This window comes from Pteropus alecto, unplaced genomic scaffold (genome assembly GCF_000325575.1).
Source record: "Pteropus alecto unplaced genomic scaffold, ASM32557v1 scaffold461, whole genome shotgun sequence".
Lineage (NCBI taxonomy): Eukaryota > Metazoa > Chordata > Mammalia > Chiroptera > Pteropodidae > Pteropus > Pteropus alecto.
Genome location: NW_006431079.1, coordinates 3467276 through 3486234, shown reverse-complemented (window position 1 = coordinate 3486234; position 18959 = coordinate 3467276). Strand labels below are relative to the sequence as shown.

The following is an 18959-nucleotide window of genomic DNA, read 5'->3' as shown; positions in this document are numbered from 1 at the left end:
AGGGAAAGATTTCCTGAACAAGATGCAAAGTCAATAACAATAAAGAAAAACATTAATACATTTGGCTTTATTAAAATAAGTTGTTTTCATCAAAAGACACATTTAGAGAGTGAAAAAGTGAGCCAAAAAGTGAGAGAAGATATTTACAGTGCACATATCTGACAAAGGACTTACATCCAGTATCTACCCAGATTACAAATCGATAAGGGCTGTTTACACGCAAAAAAATATGAGCACAACACTAGAATAGAGACTTAATACAAGAGAATATCTAAAAAAGTAATGGAACATCATTACCAGGTAAAATGCAAATTGAAACCATAATGAGATGCCACTACACCTTCATAAAAATGGTGAGGTGACATTGGAAAAACAAAACTGACACTATCAAATGTTGGCAAGGATGTGGGTTAAGGGGAGCTCTCATTTCCTGCTGGAGGGTATATACATTGGCTCAACCACTTTGGAAAACTGTTTGACAGTATCTTCTAAAGCAAACCATAAATGCCTACACCATACCCGAGGTGTATACTGACAGATTCTCTTTAGCCAAGCTCCTCCGAGCCCTTCTCTTGACTAGACCTTAACCTTGGCCTGTAAAAACTACAGACCCTCAACATAAATTTTTAGCCCACTCACACTTCCTACATTAAAAAACTAATATAGTTTCTAACAGCTCAAGGCCACATCTTAGGATGAGCCTAGCCCTCCTTAAAGTACTACTTGAGAAAAACACAAAAGGCTGACAAAAGAATTTATTGTTTTTACAAATACTTTCCTGACAGGCCCCTGACCACCTACCCTTTCTTAGAGTTTACTATAAAGGGCTTACAAATGAGAATCCTTCCTTTGTCCCTTTGAGATGAATATATATCTCCTATGACTCAGGAGTGTCTTTCTCAAGAACCCAAAAGCCAGTCCTTTAAAATGCAACCATCAGGAAGGTTAGAGCCTCTGTCTCCTGGTCTCTGTGGGAGGATAGAGTCCTAACTTCCGTAACTGCCAGCTAACAGACACAGCAGGCCTAATCAGCATTTGCAATGACAAGCCTTTTGTAACTTTTCACTTCTGCCTCTGCTGAGCTCTCTACCACTATTCAGCCTCTCTCCCTACTCCTTCATTCTCCCAGTAAAAACATCAAGGCACTTCCGTAAAAGTCAAAGCTGAGTTCAGTTCATGCTGGACTTTCTTCCCTATTGCAATAGTATACTATAATTAAAATCTGTCCTTACTACTTTAACTAGTATATGGCTTTGTTTATCTTTGAAATTACCCAAAAGAAAGGATATGTATGAATGCTCAAAGCTGCATTACTCACAGTAGAAACAATTGAAAACAACTTAAGTAGCCAGCAACAGAATGTACAAATACATTGTGGCATATTCATACAAGAAAATAAAAATGTAGCAATGAAAAAGAATGAACCACTATTGCATATAACTGTATGGATATATCACACCCCCACCCCATACATAAAGTTTACCGAAAAAAGTCATGCACAAAAGAGTATATATTTGTATAGTATTAGTTTTCTATTGTTGTGGAATCACTGAACACAAATTTAGCAGCTTACAATGACATCCATTTATTATCTCACAGTTGTGTAGGTCACCAGTGCAGGCACACTTCAACTCGGTCCTCTGCTCAACATCTCACAATGCTGCAATCAAGGTACCTGTTGGGCTGGGTTCTCACCTGCAGCTCAGGGTTCTCTTCCAGCTCACTCCGGTTGTTGGAAGAATTCAGTCCCTAGTGGTTGTAGTACATAGGGACTGTTTTCTTGCTGGCTGTCAGCTGGAGGTTGATCTTAGCTCCTAGAGGCCTCCTGTTCCCAGGCCCTCTCGCAATAAGACAGGTTACTTCTTTGAGACCAGTGGGATCATGTCCCACTTGTGCTCGAGTTTCTGACTTGAGGCATGGCCCAGGCCTTGTTAACAGTTTGCCCAATTAGGTTAGGCCTACCTAGGATAACATTTCTTTTCATTAACTCAAAGTCAATTGGTTTGGAATGCAATTACATTTGCAAAATCCCATAACTTAATCACAGGTGTAAAATTCATTATACTCTTATTTCCCCCATACTCAAGAGGAAAAGATTATACTGGGCAAGTAAACCAGGGGTAGGAAACATGAGGCCCTCTTAGAATTCTGCCTACCACAATACTAAATGATTCAATTTTTATAAAGTCAAAAATCTACAAGAATAATCTAAGATGATAAAAGTCAGGTAGTGCTTTTCGTTTGGTGGCACATGTATTTGGGAAGAAGCATGAAGGAGTCTTCTGAGTGCTGGCAATGTTCTGTATCTTGATCTCAGAGGTGATTACGCATATGTGCACTTTGTAAAAATTCATCATTTGTGTAATTAATATTTGTGTACTTTATTGTATATTATACTGCAATAAAAACTTTATGTAAAAATAAAAAAGAGAGGTTCTCAGGGTGCCTTCTTTAATTATATGCAAGAATAATAATTAGCATTAAAACAATGTGTATAAAATAGACACTGGTAAGTACCTGAAATCAGTTCATATCCCTAAGTAATTTAAACACTGAGAAGTTTATGTATACTATTAATTTACCTAGAAAATTGTAAAAATTAGAAAAATTAAATTTCAGCTGGCCTTTATGCAAGTGATCATAAATTCAAGATATTTCGATTTGAATGACTTTTGAAAGTTTCTCACTTTCAATTTGAATAATGTTTACTCTCTCCATTGCATGGAAGTATACACCGATAATTTAAGTGTGGAGAGAGCTGTGTCTATGTGTTTGGTGGTTTGAGCAGGGAAATAAAAGGAAACTAATGAGTCTAATCTGATAGGGTAGATAAATCTTAACTTTCTTATGATATTGAGTTAAAAACATCTGAGAGAAACAAAAACTTTTCTATGACATGGGCCTAGGCACTATTTTCAGAGCTAGTCGACCATAAACTAATTCCATTCTCTACATTCCCATTCTGTTCCGAGCCAAGGAAGTCATACTATTTCCCAATGAATATAAATGAATGCAGCTGTCCATGATAACTAAATAAGGTAAACGCATTTACCCCAACTTATTGTAATCAGCACATACAGAAATCAAATAAACATAAAATAAATGAACTAAAAGTCAATCTCACCTATGAATTTGATGCAAAAATCTTAAATAAAATATTAAGTAAATGGAACAAAAAAGTATTTCAAAATAAGAAAACATTATGACCAAATGGTATTTATTTCAGCAATGCAAGGATGGTTCAATATTAGTAAATCTATCAGATAATTCATATTAATCAAACTAAGGAGAAAAATATCACATGATCATCTTAAAAGGTGCCAAAATGATATTTGATAAAATTCAACATCAATTTGTGATTAAAAATGTAGTTGACCCTGTTTATAGGTTAGGAGTATCTACCACCCATGCATTAGAAAATTGGCATATTAACTTAAGTCAGCCCTCAACATATTTGGATTCCCAATTGCCAGTTGACCCTTGAACAACATGAAAACAAATCTGCATATACAGTTGAACCTGCTCAGAAAAACAAATCTGCATATACAGTTGAACCTGCTCAGTTCAATCATGCATTCCTCAAGGGTCAACTGTATTTTTAATAAAATAGGACTAGATGGCTATTTCCTTAAAATAATTAAACATATCTGGGTAAGCCCAGAAGCTAGCCTCATGTTTAAGTGAGAAAACTTATTCTCACTAACAAGACACATTCTCATTAAGGTAAGGAATGTAACAAGGAAATCATTGTCATTACTTTTACTTAATAGTATTCTGAAGGTTCTGGAAACCAAAGAAATTCAATAAACAAAATAAATCAGATATGTACAACTTTAAAACAAGAGATAATATTATCATTATTTGCACATGTTATGATTGTATACTTAGAGAGGACACAGGAGAAGTCACTAAAAAATTTTTACGAGCAAAGTGGATTCAGTAAAATAAATGAGTACAAAATCACTACACAGAAATCCATAACTTACATATATACAACCAAGAGTAACAAGATAAAATGGAAATATTTATAATAGAAAAAAAACCCTAAACATATCTAGCAATAAATATGCAAGATCTATATGATATAAAGTTTAGAATATTCCTGAGGGTCATGAATAAAGATATGAACAAATGGAAAGTCAATTCATATCATAAGATTGTAAATTCTTGCCAAGTTGTTTGTAAACAACTTAATCTCATAAAAGTACTCACAGGTTTTTTTGGTGGGGGGATACAAAGACAGGCTGATACTAAGTTCATATAGAATATTGGACAGGAAGAGCCAGGAAATTTTTGAAAGATCAATGATAGAATACTCTATCTGATAATGTAGTACATAGATTTAAAATATGTATAAATATATAAACTAATTAAAACAGGTGCTACTGATACATAACAGACAATTCAATAGAACATAAAAGACGGTGTAGAAATCAGTCCGTATACAAGAATCTGATATATAATCAAGATGTCACCTCATATAAGAGAGGAAAAAGATGGATTATTCACTAAATTATTTTAGAATAACCAAAAGACATCTAAAAAAAAAAGGTTGGATCCATATCTCACATTTCATAGTAGGATTTCTTGATGTAACTATTTAAAAGCAAAAAAATTAAAAACAAAAGACTAAAAAGCACTGTATAAAAAGCACTTGATGTAACTATTTAAAAGCAAAAAAATTAAAAACAAAAGACTAAAAAGCACTGTAAACTTGGATGAAGCTCTCTCTGAACTATTATATAAAGCCCAGAAGCTATAAAATGAGAAATTGCTTACAACTACTATGTAAAAGTAAAAAATATATATGACAAAAAACACCATAAACAAAATTAAACACAAACAAGAAACTCAGAAAAGTATTTGTAATTTATATCACAAAATAAGGCTAAATTTCTCTTTTAATAGAGTTCCTACATATCATTAAGAAAAATACCAGCAACCCAACAGAAAACTAGATAAAGAACAGAAATAATAATTCACAGAAAAAAAATACAAATGACTCTTTCATATATAAAAAGATGTTCAATCGCCTATCAGATTGATAAAGATTAAAAAAAAAAGTTAGGTAACACAATGGTTAGTGCAGGCATAGAAACAGCATTCTGATACTTGGCTGCTGGGAGTGTAAACTGGCACCTCTTCAATGGAGGACAATCTGGCAATATCTATCAAAATTCTCAATTCACACGTCCTTTATTCTAGCATCTATTTTTAGGAATTTATTCTACAGATAAATTTTCACATATGCCAAATGGCCTAAGTTCTTAATTATGGTACACTTTGCAATAGCAAAAGATTTGAAATGACTTAAACTTTCCATCAGAGAGGCCTGGCTACATAAATTATGGCACATGTACATAATGGAATACCATGCAGCTATAAAACAAAAGAGAAAGCTCTTTATGAACTAACATGGAATGATCTCCAAAATAAAAGTACAAAAAAGTGTGTACAATATGCTAGCATGCTGCTATTTGTGAAAAAGAACGTGATATGTAAATTTGCTTATATATTCATAAATTCTGTCTGGAAGAAAGCCTAAGAACATGATAATAATATCTATCATCGGGGATAGGACCTCAATGGCTCAGGGACAAGGAAGGGAGATAGGATATTCTGGATATTCTGTGCCTTTTGTACCCTTTTATTTTGAACCATGTCAATGTACTATCTATCAAAAAACGCACAACACATTAAAGTGTATGATGTGATCTAAAGAACATAGTTTTTCAGTCTGTCCATGCTTATCCTAACTTGGCTGAAAATAAAGTCTCTTGTTAATCTGTATAGCTTTTTGATGAAGGCACCAAAGGAGAGACATAATTTTTTGCTTGAAAACTAAAGTTCCAAAATAAAAGTTAAGAAAATCAAACATTAGAAAAACAAAGTTGCTCAACCATAGGGATAGTTAAATCACAATTTGTTTAAAATAAACAAACAAATACCAACAACAGAAAGGAATCATGTGTGTTTAAACTTTGGCAAGGAGGAGAGGGGGTGAGAGAATACACGTTGCTTTTTTTAGATATTTCCTCACTGTTGAATTATTCTGATTCTTTGGTGTGCTAATTAATTTATAATTAAGAAAGATTATAAACAGATTTAAACATAAAAAAGCCTAAGTTTCCATTGGTAACCAAATATACATAAACACATTTAAGCTATTGATAAAAAAAAAAATACAAGTTTAAAAGAGGCACTATTTTTTGACTAGTAAAATAGCAGCATTTAAAAAATATGATACTCAATGCAGAGTGTGGTGAAAAAAGTACTCTCATACATCAGTGGTGGAATATTAACTGGTACTTTTCCCTTGTTTTAACTGAAATTTACAACATGCAATTGTAAGAAATAACATGGAGAGTTCTCCTATATCCTTTACCCACAGTTCTCTTCCAAAGAACAATGTATCTGTACGTTAAACAATAAGAAAACAGTTCATTAAATGATAACATAGCCACTAGATAGAATATTCCACAGCCATTTAATCATATTTATTTAGACTGTGAGGTAATTAGCTTAATATCTATAATTTAATATTGGTTTAAAAAATACAAAATTTAATGCATAACTTAGTAAAAACACATGAACAATGAGTGGGAAAGCGGTTGAATTATGGTTAATTCATTGTCTCTTTCAAAACTTCTTATAACATAATTTCAAATTTAATTTTTTAAGTATTTTTTCATATTTTTCAACTTTTCCTGCTTTTGTGAGAATTTAATTTGAGAAGCAAAACTAAGAGAAAGATGCTTGCTTATTCATCCAATAAGGATAACTAACCGCCCAGCATGAGCTGTAGACATGAATAAGGAAAGAGCCACTCACCTGCATCTCTCTCTGGAGAAGGATGGATCCTCTGCCCCAGGCAGGCACTACTGAACGGGGGCCCCGGCCTCTCGGGGGGCTGGGCAATGTCCCGGGGTAGCGCCTTCCCCTTGGGGCTGCTAAAGAGGTCTTGGAGGTCCTTTCTTTGTACGGATTCTTGGAGGAAACTCTCAAAATATTTGTCTTTGAGTCTGAGGGAGGAAAAGAGTGGGATTCTTTTCTTTGGAACCCTAGAAGCATCTGGGAAGGTCTCTTGCAAACTCACTTTCTCGAGGAGTGTGGGGACATCTTCCATCTTGTTGCAGGATGGGGACACGAATGCTGGAAACATCTTGGATCCCCGGTTGGGCAAACTACGGGCGCGGAGGGCAGGGTCCAGAGGGCGAAGGTCCGAGGGTTGGGCAGCCCTGGCATTTGGGGTGCCCAGGGAGAAGAAGGCTGAGGCCCTGTTTGCCGAGTCTCTCCCAGGGGACTGCTGGTCCCAGTCTTTATTGGAGCTGGGTTTCCGCAGGCTGAACGAGCGAGTGCAAGCGTGCGGCTGGCTGGTGGTCAAAGTCTTTGATTCTGGCTTGGCCCAGGCCTTCCTCCCACCTTCAGAGTTGGGCAGGAGGGGCCCCAGCGACCTTCGGATGGCATTTGCTATGAGCCTTAGTGGAGACTTGGGTGGAGCCACGCTTTGCTCCCCTGGAGTCCTTTCAGCTGGGGTTCCCATCTTCCCCTGAGCCTCTGTCTGGGCTGCTGGCAGAGTCTCTCTCACTGTCCGAGGGAGCAGCAAAGGCCGTACTGGTTTCAGCACACGGGCTCCTCTACCATTCTCAGCACTTTCCTGGGAAAGTCTTGCCCCAGCTTCCAGGCGCAAACTCTCAGGACTGGAGTCATTCCAATCCAGCAACCTCGTCTTCTGCTCCTGAGTGAGGACCAACTTCTTTAAGTTGAACTTCTTCCCCTCTGCCAGCTCTGATCCACCCTCCTCTCCCCTCCTGTGATCAGTATGCTCTTCTTCTAGGTCCTCTCCAGCCCGGAGAGACAACTCTTGATCTGGCAAGCACTTGTCCTTCCCTGCGATGGGGTGCAGGCCTCTGTGGATGCTTCTGGTGTCCCCAAGAGGGGCCTCTGCTTCCTGACATCCATCAGAAGCCATCTCTGCAGGGCTGGGTGGCCTGGGGCTTGCAAGGCCATCTCCACCGGGCCTCACCAGGCAGTATTCTGCCCGCTCTAGCACTTGGCCATGAGGCAGGTACAGAGGGATTTCCTTTGGTGCTCCTTGGGCTCTGGCTCGCCTCAGAAAGATAGAGGTAGGAGTGAAATGACCTCTTGAGACCTGCTGGGCAAAAAATAAGTGATTTAAAAATTTCCAGCACTGATTTATATGAGGAAGGCACATTTCAGTCTATAGCCCCCTTCCCTCCCTCTCTTTGAATCTCAGATACCCAAGTCAAAAAGAATTCTGCCTAGGGTGATTTCCAAGTGCTGTTCTTTGTTCAAGTGGCTGCCTTGGGACCTGCCGAGATCTGCCTGGAGCCCCTGTATCGGCACTGATCAAAGGCTTTTCTGGGTCTTGGATTAGGTGTGTAGGAAGCCAAAAGGCAAGGCAAAGGCACTGACAAGCTCCCGCGCCAGTAAAGGTAGGGCTGACACAGCCCCTGTGCGTGGCCAGCATGTAGGGGAGGACAGAGGCCCCTTGGCTTGCTCAGCCATGGTCCCCACTAACAGGCGCATACCTGCCCACAGGTATATTCATTCCTCCAGGAAACCAAGGCTCCTTCCTTGGAGCCTATGGAGGTAAGGAGAGACAGCTACGCTTCTGGGCTGGAGCTGTGGTGGTGGGATCGTCTTTAGGACCTTCCAATGACTTTTAAAAACCTGGCTCATGTCTCATTTCTAGCATGACTCTTGGAAAAGGAAGACCACAGGTGGATTCTAGCAGGAGTGGCTATGCCCTGCCAAGAGGTCTGACCGAGGGGCAGGTCATATGACAGGAGCATCACGAGAGCATTACAAGAGCATGTACCCTTCTGTCTGTGTACTCTACTTCCCACAGCCTAATGCAGGGTCTGATAGTTCATGGAGGCCTGATAAACCCATGAAGGAAAGAGTCCAGCCCTGTGCTTCTCAGTGATGCCATTTCTATTTAAGGCGGATGTTGCTTCCAAGGATCTCAGCTGCTCCCAAAGGTACCCTTAGGTCTATGCCTGCCATCCTGCAGCTGCCAGCTCCTTAACGCCCCTTGGTGAGGTCCTCCAGGGCACAGCATATACCCTAGAATCTGTGCATCATCCCACAGCCCAGCCCAGATTCCATACCCTGTAAAGTTTGCTCAGTGCGCGATGGAGTGGTGGTTCCCCGGCGGGTGGCTGAGAAGGAGCAGAATGAGCTTTTGTGAAAGAGACTCACGCAGGAGGCCTGGGGGGCGGACTCTTGACAGAGCAGCTCTCCGGCCCTGCCCTTGCAATGGGGTGACCTAAGAGTGCTAGGAATCCAGAGTAAAGCATGGAAGTGGGAGGAGGAGAGGCAGCTCGCTTTCCTAGCACCTGTGCAGGGCCCTGAGGAGCACTTACGTAAGGCGGGGAGGAGCCATCCAGAGTATTCCCTGGGACACTGCCTGAAGAAGATGGTGGGGAAGACGAAGCAGACGATGAGGACGGAGAAGGAGAAGCTTCCTTTGGAGGTGACGCAGTTCTTCTGTTGTTTATCGGTGTCAAACCTACCAAGGAAAGAACACGCTGTCCATTACAGAGTTGTTATTACCTTATTTTACTGTGAAAAGTGGAGGTTTTAAGTGAAGCACCAACTCTATAAATGCAGTCAGAAGGAGGAAGCTTTCAGAGGTGGATCAGAGGCCCCAGTGCCCGCAGATTGGGACTTGGAGGGAGGGGAATAGGAATGGCAGCTCCTGTGGGGACCAGGGGTCCCAGGATGAAAAGTGTAAACATCGCTGTGTTTCACACTCACGTGAGAATATTCCTGAGAGATGAAACAGGAAGCGCCAAGGTGTTTCTTAGAAATAAACGTCTACTGCGAAGATTCCCCTAAAGCCATTGTGGCCAGGGGTTGGGGCTGCATAAAGTCACTTAGTCAGTAAACCACCTGAGGCCTTTTCCCATACATAGCCCAGACCATTAGCTGCGGGCACGGACAGGATAGGCGGTCACTGCTAATGAAATGAGCTCTTCTTTCTCACTGTGCCAAGCGGCTCTCAGACGAGATGGTTAGTTTGAGATTTTAAGAGAGCACAAGGGAGAGAGGTTATAATGAGTATCAAATCATTTGAAGCATATGGAGTGGAGTTTGTGCCAAGCTCTTATTGGTCAGGGAACAAATGAGATGTAGTGTATGCGCTCAGAGTGACATGAGAAAGGAGTGTGGCCAGCCCGAAGGACGAGTCTAATTCTGAACCGTGGGAAATGAAATCAGTCTAGTGACAGCAGAATTCTGGACATTTGCAGCCTACAAGATTCATCTCTTTTTCTTTCTCTCTTTTGACATCTCTCATGAGTACACACACACAGACACACACAGACGTGCACACATATACCCCCTAGTAACTTTAAATCTAAAATCTTAAGCATTTTGTTTCCATATTGGACCATTTCAGTAATCTGCCCTCAAAGGGATTCAGGAAATGCCATGCTCTGTTTCAGATCTGCCCCCTCAGTGTCCGACGCTTCGGCCCAGCCAATGCTCCCCTGAACCCACCCCGCACGTGGAGGCTGCCCAGGACCACTGTCGCTAGCCAATTCTCTTGGAGTTTTGCTCCCAGCTGCCCAACTGACCCATTCCAATTTTCCTCCGAAGTGTCCAGCCTTCAGATTTTAGCTCGCTTCCTCACTCAACAAAATTCTCTGGCCTCAGTTTCCCTAAAGCTTTGGGTGAGGGGCTTCTCCTCCGAGACCCACGCAGGCCAGGCCGAACCCGAGCTCTGGCCCAAGAAGCATTCCTTTAAGGCCCATTCGCACAGGGGACCACACAGGGGGATTTTCAGTGGTCTGTCCTGCTTTCCTCACACACAAATGCTAGCATGTCAGAGTAGGTAGCCCAGGCCTGGGCTCTGAAAAGATGGCTACCACATGTATAGTCAGTAAGGGCCCAACGGGAAGCTCGTCAGAATACTTAAAAGGAAAAGATAACTCAAGGGGACAGATCTGAGGGTGGCAGAAAGGAGCTGCTGGGGAGAAAGAACACTGGCTGCCAGGAGCTGATGCCGGGGAGGCGTCTGGCCAGGCTGCCTGTTACCCAAACCCCCATCTCAGCCCATGAACCTCCATCTCAGCCCACAGCTAAGACGGTTCAAGCCTAAAAAGGCAAAAGATGTGAGTCAGTTGTTGCCTTGCTTCCTGTCCTCAGCTTGCCAAATTCCTGCCAAATTCCTTCTCCTCCTCCTCCTCGCCCCCTCATTCTCATCTTCTGCCACCTCCTGAATCAAACGCCTGAACTTTTCTCAAAGTCCCCTCAGCTCAACAAACTGCCTTTGTTTTACCCTGAAGAGCTCTCTGGGAACCTTGTGACACAGAACCAGAGACACCTTGGCAACCAAACCTGACAGGGAAGCCTTGGGGTTCCCAAGGTCGTGACCCAGGAGCTGCTCCCTCTCTTTACCTCTCCCTAATCCCCACCCTCCACCCAAGCTAGTGGGGTCTCTTCCCACAGGCACTGTTCATGCACGGTCTTCAGGGGAACTTGGGGAGATGGGGCTAACAAAACACCTGCCATTCTAGCTGCTGCTTGGGAGGTGGGTGCTGCACTGGAGGGGAAGGCGAGGGCAGAGCTGAGAGGTGACACAGAATCTCACTTGCCCGAGGTGGCTGATGTGCTTGGCTTCCCTCAGAGAATGGTCAAGGGGAGCCTGGAACCCTCCTTTACTCCCACACCAGCTGCCTGACACTGAGCAACTTTCTTAATCCCTCTGTTTTCTCAGCCAGAAAATGAGAAGTCTAGTGCTGCTTTAGGGGAGGTCAAAGGAATAAAACGAGATAAAAAGAGGTGCCCATTGCGAGATGCAAGGTGAGTGCTACGTGCTGGCTAAACATTAATTCCATCGCCTTCCCTCCCTTCCATTCATACAAGTGGTGTCCAATAAGGACAATGCTGAACCACTGACCGGTTCCAGAGGGGGCTGCACACCCACCCCAGCCAGGATTTCTCTAACTCCTGGGCCCAGCAATTCCTCATTCATCAACTCGAATCTTTCTCTGCTAGCCCTTCCTTTTCATTAAAACCTGGCATGGCCCAGTGCAGGGCTGCCCTGCCATGTGCAGGGGTGCCCCTGGTCCTTCAGGTCCCTTTGTGCAAAGGGGGTTGGTGAGCAGATCAGGACCTGGATTATAGCCTCACATTCCGTCTGGGTCAGGTGCCTCTTCTCTGGGCCCTCTGGCAATGATGACTTTTTCCCTTGATCCTAGAGATCATTCTGGTGAACGTGGTCAGCTGGGAGAGGGTGCCGATGGCAGTCACACAGAACCAGCCTTGATAGGGCAGTGAATGGGCAGAGGAGATGGTACCCCATGTTCTGCTCCCTACTACAGGACCAGCCTGCCCAGTGGGGTTTCCTTAGGGGCAAAATGAAGACGACCAAAAAGGACAGTTCTACTGGCTTTCAGCTCTGGGGATATTCACAAAGACTGGGATTCAAGGGTGCAGCTTCCCAGAATTTGAAGCGTAGGCAATGGCTCAGATCCTCCCATAGTCTTGGAGCGCCCTCTAGGGGTGGGAGTGTGCACAGGACTCAATCCATGTGCTTCATTTGTTTCTGCACTCGGTCTAGCCTGCTCGTTCGCTAGTTAGTTTGTTCATTCATTTGTTCTCTCTTTGTTTGTACATTTGTTCATTTGTTTGCTTGCTTGCCCATTCACTCATTCATTCATTATTCATTCATCTGGCAAGGACTAGGTACCTCCCTTGGTCCAGGTCCATGCCAGACACCAGGCCCCTAGAAACGATTCGAACTCAAGGCCTGCCCTCAAACCAGCTTTTACATACACTTGAGAATCCAAACCTGATACTCCTGGGATAACTATAGACACAGCTGAGGTCCTCAGGCCCATCTCGAAAACCATCCTGCTGGTTAGCAGTCCCCTCTGTCCTGTGCCTCCTTCAGCACCCTGACCTTGCCGTGAGGGTTCCCCACTGGACTCTTACTCCAGACTGGGAACTTCTTGACGGCAAGTACAATCCCCTCGTGCTGGTGGCACTCAGTAAAGTTGACTGGAGGCACTGCAATGGAATCTGCACCCAGAAGGGCTCACCCATAAAAGGAATCCCCAAGACTGAGGGAGTGGTGGGGTGGGGCAGTAAATGAGATGGCTCGAGAGAAGGGCCTGGCCCAAGCCTTCGGTAAACATTGGCTGGCTCCTTCTCCTCATTCTCACTGCCTGGGGCTATAAGGCAATCCAAGAGTCATTTTAGGTTGTGTTGTCCCCAGGTATGCAGCCCTCATCCAGCTCCAGGGGCACCCACTGTCCCAGCCCTGCCTGAGTGAGAGAGGCCGTGGAGTGAGTGTTGACTCAGAAGAAAGGAGTCAACTAAACTAGCACTCTGTTCTGACTACAACTACGTTTCTTTTTTAGAAACCCTTGTCTAACCCATGGCTTTCCTGGATCCACCTCTCCTAGAGCCAGGCCTGGAGAGGGGCCTGGGGGCAGGAGGAGGTGGAAGGCAGCAATGGACTTAGACTCGAATGAAGTGTCCCAGCCCCTCTCTCAGGACCAGAGAGGGGATCCCTGCTCTGTACTTGCTGCAGTGCCCCAGGAATGTGGGCAGCCCTGGGATGCCAGGCAATGGCTTGCGTGGTCACTGCGCCCCCTAGCGGGAACCTGTTGCCGTGGCACCTGCCGCAGGCCCTGGTCCACTAGGACTGCTAATCCAGCCCACTCTTCTGTGGGATGCTGGGACCACAGCCTGCTCAGAAAAAGGAGCAGAGCAGTGTGCGTTTGTGCATTTCTGCGTGCTTGCATGCATGAGTGTGTGCATGTGTGTGTGTCTTCCTTCACTGCTTTCCCTGTGACTGCATGGCGTTAAGTGGATGTCCCCAGCCCAACTCCAGGGTGCTAAATCAAAACATACGGAGACCCTGGGCCTCAGTTTCCTCATCTGTTTCAAACGCATGGAGCTGATATGCTAAGGTCCCTTCCAAGTGTAACTGCAGAGTTCTAAGACTCCATGATTCCAGAGTGGGGAGTAAGGGGGGAGGGAAGGTCCCGAATCCCTCGGAAAACGCTCCCTCTAGTCAGCCGCAGAAAAGGGTCTCCCTCATTTTTCTTTCCTTGCTCCTTACATCTAGGAGGCCAGGTCAGAAAGGCCATGTAAGGAATGAGAGTTAATCAGAGAACTCCTGCCCACCTCCACCCCCACTTCCACCCCCAGAGAACTCATAACTCACTGGACTGGAATTTTCTTCTCCAGCTCTGGTATTTGCTGGGAGTTGGAGATTTGACGCTGTTCGCCCGTTGCAGAGCTGTAGTGGAAAAAAAGAAAGGGGCAGGGAAGATGGGAGGAAAAAAGTCTTAAATGTGTAGAATAGGGAGTTTTCTCCTATGGTCCATTTACCAAAAGTTAATCACTAACCCCGTAACTGACTGAACCGCGTCCTTCCCTCAGGCTGCGCCTTCCCGTCCCTGTGACACACACCTCCAACGTCTCATTCATTTATTCATCAAATACTTTTTGAGACCCTGCTATGGAACAGGTACCACCACCTTTCAGGAAATGCCTCAAATTATGAGCCATCATTCTAACCTGCCCACCATTAATAAGCATATAGATGTGTACATGTTTATATGCACACACGTGGATACATCTATGCCCATATACATATATGCGTATACACAAAATTTTTTTCAGCACAGTAGTTCAATGCTGAAGTCTCACATCTATGTCTCGTATATGCAATAGGTAAAACGAGGGCTGCTCTCATTGAAGGCTGGGAGCTACAGAAAGCTCTGCCCTCTCCTCCTTTCCCACAGAGTCCAGAAGACCCTTTGGGAATCAGTTTGAACTGAATCTCTAACAGTCCATTGCCATGAACCTCCTATTGGCCTTGATTCCAGTAGAAACACATTTGCAGGAGGCTGTGGACTGTGCATTGAAGACCCTCTGCCTGCCTGGGGCTTGAGAATTAGCTGAGCAAAATGAACGTTGCATGCAGAAGAAAATTCCCGCACTGGGCTCTCAGGTTTGGCCTCAGGCTCCAGGTCCCTGTAGTGGTTCCATCACAACCTTGAGAAAAAGAATGAGAGTGATGCATGCCTGAATGCTCACGCAGGTGGGACCAGGAGGCATGGAAGGAAGAAAGCCCACAGGAGTTATGTGGTTGTGGAAGAATGGGGCAGAGAAGGCGTGAATGCCGGCTGGCACAGGTCTCGGTCTCGGTGTCTCTGTCTCTGTCTCTGTCTCTGTCTCTCTCTCTCTCTCTCTCTCTCTCTCTCTCTCCCTCTCCCTCTCCCTCTCTCTCTCTCTCTCTCTCTCTCTCTCTCTCTCTCTCTCTCAAGCCCTAGATTTCACTTCACTTCTGGCCAGTGCTCAGAGTTGGGTGTCAACTCTTACCAGTCAGGCTGTGCAGCGCGGGTGATAACCACTGCCTGGGCACTTTTTTTCCTCAGGACGAGATCCTGCAGCTCCCAGATTCTGGGTGCCCCTCCCTTCCTTTCTCCATTTGGAGATGCTTTGAGCCTGCTCAGTCTGGCGGGTTCCCAGTCCCACAGGCCAACTTTCATAATCACACGCATGGGTTTGAGGGGAGCCTGTGTGGACAGGCTCAGGGTGAATTCTCCCCATCTCCCCATTATAGGATGAACAGTCTGTCTACAATTTTGATCTACTTCCTCCCACCAAGTACAGATCAGGGTTTTCCAGGCTGGTGTTTTGCACAAGGAGCAGGCAGGCCTCAAGCACGGCTACATCCTGCTGGGCAAAGTTTACCTCTTAATTACCCACTGGAGAAGTTATTGAAGAAACAAAGAAGAGAGCTTAAACCTCTGATTGCTTCCCCTCAGCTTTTAACATTGTAAAATGGAACTTATTAGAAATGGCTAAAATTCATGAGAGGTTTTTCTGTCACATGTGTTTGTAGGCCGCACATGGACACATTTTTTAAATAGGAATAATAGGGTGGGTAATGATTTGATCTGATAATTTTAAGCAGAGAAAAGCAGGGCTGTTCTCTTCTTTTTAGCTTATATTTTACTTATATTTATCTAATCTATCCATATTTATTTTAAGGGAATATTTTTGGAGACCTTGGTGAGTGGCCCACTACAGAAGGAGTAAGAGGGTAAATATTGTGCCATATGGTGCTCATGATATCATTTTATTGTTACAAACTAGCAGTGTCCTCCATAGGCCATAGGAACATCCTGCCATCAAATTATTGCCAGAAAAAAAAAAAATGGACAAATACCAATTTTTCTAAATCAGAGTAATTTGGGGGGCAGATTGCCCACCAAACTCTAATTGGTTTATGTCCAAGAACCCAGTGCACTAAATCAATTCATTTAGTTGCTTAGGCATGCATTTTACAGCTAACTCATCCAGGCAGGCCTCTAGGAAGCTGCTCTTCCGTGATTCCCAAGGTGCAGGGCTGGGCTAGCTCTCCTGCCTGGAAGCACCTGGCTACTGACATGAAATGCAGATACTCTAGACCAACTGAATCTGAATCTCTGAAGGTGGGAAGCTAAGAAACTGCCTTTTAAACAAGATTTTTAAGAACCACTAAACTAGGTGTTTTAGGGGAACATTACTGAGCATTTTCTATGGCCTTGATAACACAGGACTTAAGTTCTATTTCAAACCAGCCTCTTGGGCACGGTCTATGCTAAAGAACTTTGAGGAGGCGATACGTTCCTTGATGAATTGAGGTAGTCTCAGAGTCTTTTTCCAAATTGTGGCAAAAACATACACGACATAACCATTTTAATCATTGTGTAAGTGAATAATTCAGTGGAATTAAAGGTGTTCATATTGTCATGCAACCATTACCACCATCCGTCTCCAGAACTTTTTTCTCATCCCAAACTGAAACTCTGTACCCATTAAACAATAACTCCCCTTCTACCCTTTCCCTCAGCTCCTGGTAACTACCGTTCTACTTTCTGTCTGTATGGCTTTGACTGTTCTATGTACCTCATAGAGATAGAATAAAATATATTTGTCTTTTGTGTCTGGCTTATGTCACTTGGCATAATGACTTCAGTTTCATCCATGTTGTAGCATGTGTGAGATCTTCTTTTCTTTTTAAGGCTGAATAACATTTCATTGTGTAGATGTGGCAGAATTTGTTTATCCATTCACCTGCTGATGGAGAGTTGATCATGTCCCCTCTTGGTGACTGTGAATCATGCTGCTTTGAGTACGGTGTACAAACCAGGGTTCTTTTAAAAGCAATATCCTGGTCTTGTTCCGCATTTCTTTGTCTCACCTCTGAGCCATTTATCCAGGTGAAAATTGCAATTAATGAAGCTCCCTAATACCCACAACGCTACATTACCTGGTAAAGCGATGGACTCACCACAACCAGCAACACAAAACATAGCACTTAGACTCTGCCAGAGATCTGAACTTTACAATGTGGTCTGCCTAGCAATGATCAAAAACCAGGATAGGTGAAGATGAAATCCACAGACGATTGCTTGAAAGTCCTGTGGTTTCTCCACTTCTCTGTCTATCCCGCATTTTATTTTGGAATTAAACCAGACTGTCAGAGACAAAATGCTTTGGCCAAACTGCCTTGTGCTCTCAGCTCAATCTTATCCCCTGGGAGAACTGCGCTTGTCACGTTTTATTGTCATGACCTCACCTGCCAGAAAAAATTGCCGCATGAAACAGACTTGGGAAAACTATGGCTGCATATTTTTCTGAGATGTTCAAGACATAATACACCTCTCAATGCCATCTATTTGCCATGAAAATTTCTGGAAAATTTCTACAGAGTGAAGCATTAGGAAAAGTGGTACCTGCTCTGAGGCTTGCTGTTGTGAACCAATATTGCTTTTTTTCTCATGAAACAATGAAATAATTATCTATTTCCTTTTTAACTCTGGCTGCCAGAAAATTCAGAATCAAATTTATGATCCTATTAGAGCAGGAGTTTAGGACTATGGTCTTCCTCTCTGGAGTCTATACCTCCTAAACTATTTTTATTAACCCTGATCTTGAGGCTTTATCTTTCATTTATATAGACATATAATTTTGTTTTATGTCTTTCTTATAGAATTGTAAGTTGCCTAAAATACCCAGGCAATTGAGAAGAGAGGAGAAATGGAGAGAAGGAATAAAAGGCAGGCAGGCTTTGTATTATAAATGAGGAGGCTGGAGCCCCAGGAGGTGGAGGGGCCCGCCTACGCCAAGTAGTACCCAGACAGCACTCTGTTCACTGTAAGTGCTAAACCTCTTCGAACAGGCCCACAAATGGTACTTAGCAAATGTGTCCTTTTTAAAAAACGCTCACGGGGAGGGTAAATCCAGTTTCCAGGACTCTGGCCTCAGCCCTGGTCTTCCTGCTCCATCTCTTTCCCGGTAGTTCCTATGAAACCAGCTCCCATGAGAACCTTTCTGGTTTCAGGTGAAAATTCTGCTCTCGGCCACGAGAGGGAAGCACAGGACAAGGAGAGCCCTGGCTCCCGCACGGCCGCTGAGGCCATAGGTCTTGCTGGTGGCAAGTTTCTGTTAGCCTGTTCTTCCCACCCAGAGGTCACAATTTCTATTGACTGAATCAAAATACTTTATTCAAGGCCATCTTTATTTTTTTAAAGGGAACTCAGCACTGGGCCACACTGCTTACTAGCTGGGAGACCTCGGGAAAGCAGTCTATTTGCTCACCTGTAAACAGGGCTCCATATTACTTATCTCATAGGGTCGTCCTGAGGATGAAATGGGGTCCTGCATGGAAATAAGCCTGCCCATTCCAGATGCTCAGTGAAAGTGCATTTATTATTGTGTAGATAGTTTCAGTGCATTGTATAAGCCCCAAACACTGGTCATGGCCCCGTGCTGCCCCCAAGTAGCCGCAGGGAAGCTGTGCTACCTGGGGCTGCATGTGGTCTAACAGCAGCTGAGCCCACCTCCCCTCCCTGGTGGGCTAGGAAATGCCAGAGGGGCCCCTACAGAGACCACAAAGGAGGCAGGAAGGAGATTGCTCT

The 18959-nt window shown here is 43.8% G+C and overlaps 1 protein-coding gene across 3 annotated transcripts in view; it reads right to left on the bottom strand.

Annotated features, from left to right (window-relative positions):
* MICALCL (MICAL C-terminal like) overlaps positions 1-18959 on the bottom strand; it is a 55703-nt gene that overhangs the window by 34473 nt on the left and 2271 nt on the right. For 2 of the 3 annotated variants that reach the window (XM_025038590.1, XM_025038591.1), the window contains exons 3-5: positions 14207-14281; positions 9390-9535; positions 6832-8152 (exon numbers count right to left, since the gene is read on the bottom strand). In XM_025038590.1, coding sequence (XP_024894358.1) covers positions 6832-8152; positions 9390-9535; positions 14207-14281 — 1542 coding nt within the window. Of the gene's footprint in view, positions 1-6831; positions 8153-9389; positions 9536-12823; positions 13590-14206; positions 14282-18959 lie in introns of those variants that run through there. The other variant, XM_025038594.1, reaches the window with a different exon arrangement.